This window comes from Alligator sinensis, unplaced genomic scaffold, assembly GCF_000455745.1.
Source record: "Alligator sinensis unplaced genomic scaffold, ASM45574v1 scaffold1303_1, whole genome shotgun sequence".
Classification (NCBI taxonomy): domain Eukaryota; kingdom Metazoa; phylum Chordata; order Crocodylia; family Alligatoridae; genus Alligator; species Alligator sinensis.
Window position 1 is genome coordinate 280,948 of NW_005842753.1, and position 4,583 is coordinate 285,530.

General features: G+C 63.7%; 2 protein-coding genes across 2 annotated transcripts in view; one reads left to right on the plus strand and one right to left on the minus strand.

Moving 5' to 3' along the window:
- LOC102381926 (H-2 class II histocompatibility antigen, E-S beta chain) overlaps window positions 1–4,583 on the plus strand; it is a 603,463-nt gene that overhangs the window by 135,061 nt on the left and 463,819 nt on the right. The window lies entirely within an intron of this gene.
- On the minus strand, window positions 2,150–4,487 carry LOC102379476 (proteasome subunit beta type-9-like). Its single transcript, XM_006034600.3, has 5 exons — window positions 3,738–4,487; window positions 3,320–3,451; window positions 3,099–3,228; window positions 2,453–2,594; window positions 2,150–2,328 (listed from the first exon to the last, which is right to left on the minus strand). The coding sequence occupies exons 1-5, from the start codon at window positions 4,046–4,048 to the stop codon at window positions 2,201–2,203; spliced, it is 843 nt and encodes a 280-aa protein (XP_006034662.1). The 5' UTR covers window positions 4,049–4,487; the 3' UTR covers window positions 2,150–2,200.

A 4,583-nucleotide genomic window follows, 5' to 3' on the forward strand; every position in this document is an offset into this window, starting at 1 on the left:
GCCAGGCGTGGCGAGGGGGGGGGCGGGGGGGGGGTAACATGGACCAGGCAGGCTCAGCCAGGCCCCTGCCTCTCCCCTTCCCCACAGGGACCCGGCCTCATGTTCCCACAACCCCCACTGGGGCAGGAGCTGTGGGGGCAGGGGGTTGCGAGGGGTTACACAGCAGGGCTGGGGCAGGGTGCACGGTGGCTCAGTCCTCACAGGCACAGGCAGCAAGTCCCTCAGCCTAAGCCAGGGGTTTGGCAATTATTTGGGCCCGCGGGGCACTGAGGGAGTTTTGGAGAGCTGTAATGGGCTGGATCAGCAGCCCTGCCCCAAGCAACAGCTCACCGACACTCCCTAAGAGGCCACATCCCACCCACCTGGCCTGCTATGCCGGCATGGGGCTGGCCAGTCTCAGTGGAGACCCTGGGATCGTAGGGTGATGGCAGCATGGGGCAGTCATGATCTGTTCCCCCTACGGCCCTGCACACAGACCCGGTGCCTGTCGCAGAGGCGTGCGGGCAATGAACCACGTCTGTGCCCTGGCCCCGGGCACAGCCTTACGCTGTCGCTGCTTCATGATCCCACCCCATGATCCTGGCCTCGCCATCCCGCTCCTGAACACTGCACCCTGCCTGCACACAGCCCCATCCTGCACACCCTGCCCACCCAGGTCCCACCCCCTGTGCTGGGTGCGGGGCAGACGGGACAGGCCAAGGAGCCCGGGCAGCGGAGCCAAGTCACACGGTGGCAGCCGGAAGGAGCCACGGCCACCAGGGCTGCTGGGAAGCAGGTCCAGCCGCCACATTGCCCCAGCCCACTGTGCACTGTGCACCTGGGGGTAGCAGAGCTGACTGCACGCACCAAGGCCCAGGCTGCCCCCCATGACCCAGGCTACCAGCTGCCATGGACTGGTTAAAATCCCTCTGTGGGACAGATCTGGCTTGTGGGCCATATTTTGTTCTAGCTTTAAGCTGAACCCTAAGCCTGGCCCTAGCCCTAGCCCCAACCCCAGGTCTAAGTGCGAGTGATGGTCCTTTGTCCTACCCCCACCCCTGCAGGTCCATGCTTCTCACTACCCTAACCCAACCCCCTGGGCTGTGGGGGCTTCTGTTGGGTGTCCCACCCACCCACCCAGGTTATGTAGGGACCCCTCCCTCCTGCTCTGGTGCTAGCCTGTGTTGGGACAGGTGATGCCTGCTGGAGCCTGTGCCAGCCCAGGGGGCTCAGTCACCCTGTGACCATGTGCCTGCACTGGAAACACCAGGAAAACCAGCTAGGCATGGCCAGTCAGGGACTCTGCCACTTCCCAGAAACCCTGAGAGAGGAGGGAAAGCACTGCCCGGGGTGGCAAAGGGAGCTGCTGCCTCAGTAGGACCTGCCAGAGGTGACTACTGGCCCAGAGGAAAAGGCCCTGACCAGGTGATGGGACCCAGCACAGCGAGCCTGTACATTGCAGCGGGGGGCCCCAGCCTCTTCCCTGCTTGGACCCCACTGGGCCAGGCACTGATGCAAACAGAGTGTTAATTCAGTGTTAATCACAGACCCCCTATCTCTGAGCCATGGACAGGAGCGAGCTGCCCAATAGCTCTCGCGTAACCCTAGCCCCGGTGCCAGGGGCTGCGCTCCATGGGGCACCCTGTGGAGTTGGCAGGCACTGCCGAGCCCTGCTCCTTGGAGGGGGCGGATGGCGCAAGGGGGTTGAGGCCCTGCTTTCCAGTCACAGCCCTATGGCCTGTCCCCAGCAACTCATCCCCATGCCAGGGTGACTGGGGAGTATGAGCCCAATAGCAGTAGTGGTGGTGGTGGGCAAGGGTCTGCTCAGGTGGTCAATTTGTGCTCTATCCTGTGAAGGCTGCAGGGCACAAAATAGCCGCACCAGGGTGGGACCATGGACAAGATGGAGCAGGGGCTGCAGCCTGGTGTCCATGCCAAGGGAGGGCCAGGACATCACCACAGGCTAAATGCTGTATCACCCCTCCGGCCCATCGCCCCATGCCTGGGCCAGGCCTGCTACAAGGTGGGCTAAGAGGCAGCTGTCCATAGTGCAGGGCTCGAGGACACCAGGCTACGAATCCCTTCTGCTAACATCTCCTTGCTCAGGGCTGATTCCTGCCAGCCAGCCCCAGCCCGGAGTCTGAGCACAGATGGGCACACGCGGCTCTGCTCCTCTTTCCAAGTTTTATTGCTGGGAGTGCCGGGCGGCGCGGGACAGAGGTCACTCGTCGTAGAACTTGGGGATGTCGTCGCCCAGGAACACCTGCTCCTCCGCGCCTGCCTTGGTGATTGTCACGAGATAGATGACCCCCCCACTGGAGCCGTCCCTGCTCATGGCCAGGGCTATGGCTGGGGGGAGAGGGAGGGAAATGAAGGGTCAGTTAACCACCCGCTTGGAAGAGGAGGACTCCTGCCCCTTCCCTTACCCCACACCCTGAGCCAGGCCACAGTGACCCCTGGCCAGAGCACGTACAGTTCTTGGTGAACTGCTGACACTCCTCAAGCTTCATCCCTGGCTTGTAGGCAGCATCCACGTAGCCGTAGATGTAGGTGCTGCCAGAGCCCCCGATGGCGAAGGGCTGGCGGGTCAGCATGCCCCCCAGTGTGCCGTACACCTGTGGGAGAAGTGAGAGGTGACTCCAGTCTATCTGCAGCCAGTGGCACAGCACCAGGGACTCAGCCACAGTCACAGATACCCTTGTGCCCGACATGCCGAGTGCCTGGGCCCAGCTCTGGCAGGTGTCTTGGATCCACCTCCCAGCCCTTGGGGTCTTGCCTCCGGCTGCCAGCTGCTGCCCAGGTGTGGGGCGCTGGGAGAGCAATGTTGTGGGGGAGGGGATGGATCATGGATCATGTCAGCAGGGAGGGAGTCTGTGCCCAGCCCTGCTGGCTGACCCAGGGCTTAGCCTTGCCCCTCTCTGGGCTCAGGTCTCTCACCATCCCCTCTATTTTGCTGCTCTGCAGAACTGCAAAGAACTGGGGAGGGACCATGTGGGCACAAGAGAGGCCCTGATCCCAGTCTGCGCAGCTTCTGGTCATGCATGGGCCCAATCCCATCTGGGGGTCTGAGCTGCACCGAGACTCCTCCACGCACCCCCTCAGCCCTGTCCCAGCCTCACCTGCCCTCCCTTCCTGTGGTCCCAACCGGCTACCATGAGATGGGCTGAGAGCTCTTCTTTGTACTTGTAGCTGATGCCCCTCACCAGGGTGGCAGCTGCCAGGACCAGAGGTGGATCATCCATGTCCATGCTGCGGGGGGAAGGCACCAGAGCTGGAATGGGGCAACAGGGGCACACGGATCCCATCCTGCTGGGTCCAGCCCTGCTCTGCCCACCCCTACCTGTGCAGCTCCAGGTGGTAATGCACCATGTCAGCGATGGCCTGAGCGTCGGCCGCGGAGCCGGAGAGGGCACAGTAGATGCGCTTGTGTAGTGGAGCCAGCTTGTCAAAGACCCGGTTCACCACGGCCTCCCTGGGGAGAGACCCGGGCAAACATGAGTGCAAACGCCCCCAGCCCCAGCCTGGCCTGCCCCCAGATGAGCTCTGCAATAACACTCAGAGCCTGTCCTCACCCCCCAAAACCTTGGCACCCACCTTTCCTAGAGCGCATCCCAATGCCCCCTTCTCTGGCACAGAGTCTGCCCCCCAGACCCTCCCTCCCTCCCTCCAAAGGAAATGCCCAGTTCCCAGCTCTGAAACGAAATTCAGGAACTGCCTTTCTTTTTTATTTCCCTCAGGTGGGGGAAAAATATAAGCACCTGCTCCCAGGACTTAAAGACCTGGTCCTTGCTCTCCCCTGAATGACACCTGGAAGCAGGACACCCCCCCCACAAAACTTGAGAAACTGCCGTTCTTGCACCCCGTGGGTGGGACCGGGGGAGGAGCAGAGCAGTGCTGGGGCTATTCCGCCCCTGGGAGGAGGCGGGCGAGCACAGCAGCCGGCGGGATCGGCCCCGACCAAGGTGGCATTGGCGGGAGGAATGACCAGCTCGGTGCCCCCGAGCCGCACGTCACAGACAGCTTTCTCCCACCCCCTGCAGAAGGCGGGTGACAGGGTGGAGGGGGCCATCTAGCATATAGCCCATGGTGACGGCCTGGCCCTCCCTGGCTCTGGAGACCAGGCCACAGCCCCTGCTCCATCTTGTCCATGGTCCTGCTCTGGCACCATCAGCCATTTTGTGGTGGTCTCCAGGGGACAGGACACAAAATGGCTGCCTGAGGGGCCCCACCACGCCCGCCATTGGCCTCCCGCCCTCCAGCCCCCCGGCATGGGGACGGACCGCTGCGGACAGGCTGTGGCCGGAGAGCAGGGCCTCAAGCCCCTCGCCCTGCCTGCCCGCTCTGGGGCCAGGGCTCATCCGTGCCCACCGGCTCCCTGTGGTGCCCCGCGGCCCGTGGCCCTTCCACGGAGAGCCGTCTTGCCAGCACGAAATCCGAGTCCCGCTTTCCCAGGCTGCAATCCAGGACGAGGCCGACTCCAGCCCGCGCCCCGCGCCCCGCGCCCTGCCTGCGCTCCACCTTGCCCAGATTGACACCGCAGCCCGCTTCCCCGGAGCGCCCGTCGTGTCTGAGCCCGGGCGTGCTGCATGCCCAAGCGGACGGCA

Coding starts and splice junctions, on each gene's coding strand:
- LOC102379476 (XM_006034600.3), bottom strand. CDS start 4,048: ATGGCCCCCTCCACCCTGTCACCCGCCTTCTGCAGGGGGTGGGAGAAA. Junction 3,452..3,737: donor TCTTTAAGTCCTGGGAGCAG/GTGCTTATATTT, acceptor GTCTCTCCCCAG/GGAGGCCGTGGTGAACCGGG. Junction 3,229..3,319: donor TACCACCTGGAGCTGCACAG/GTAGGGGTGGGC, acceptor TTCCCCCCGCAG/CATGGACATGGATGATCCAC.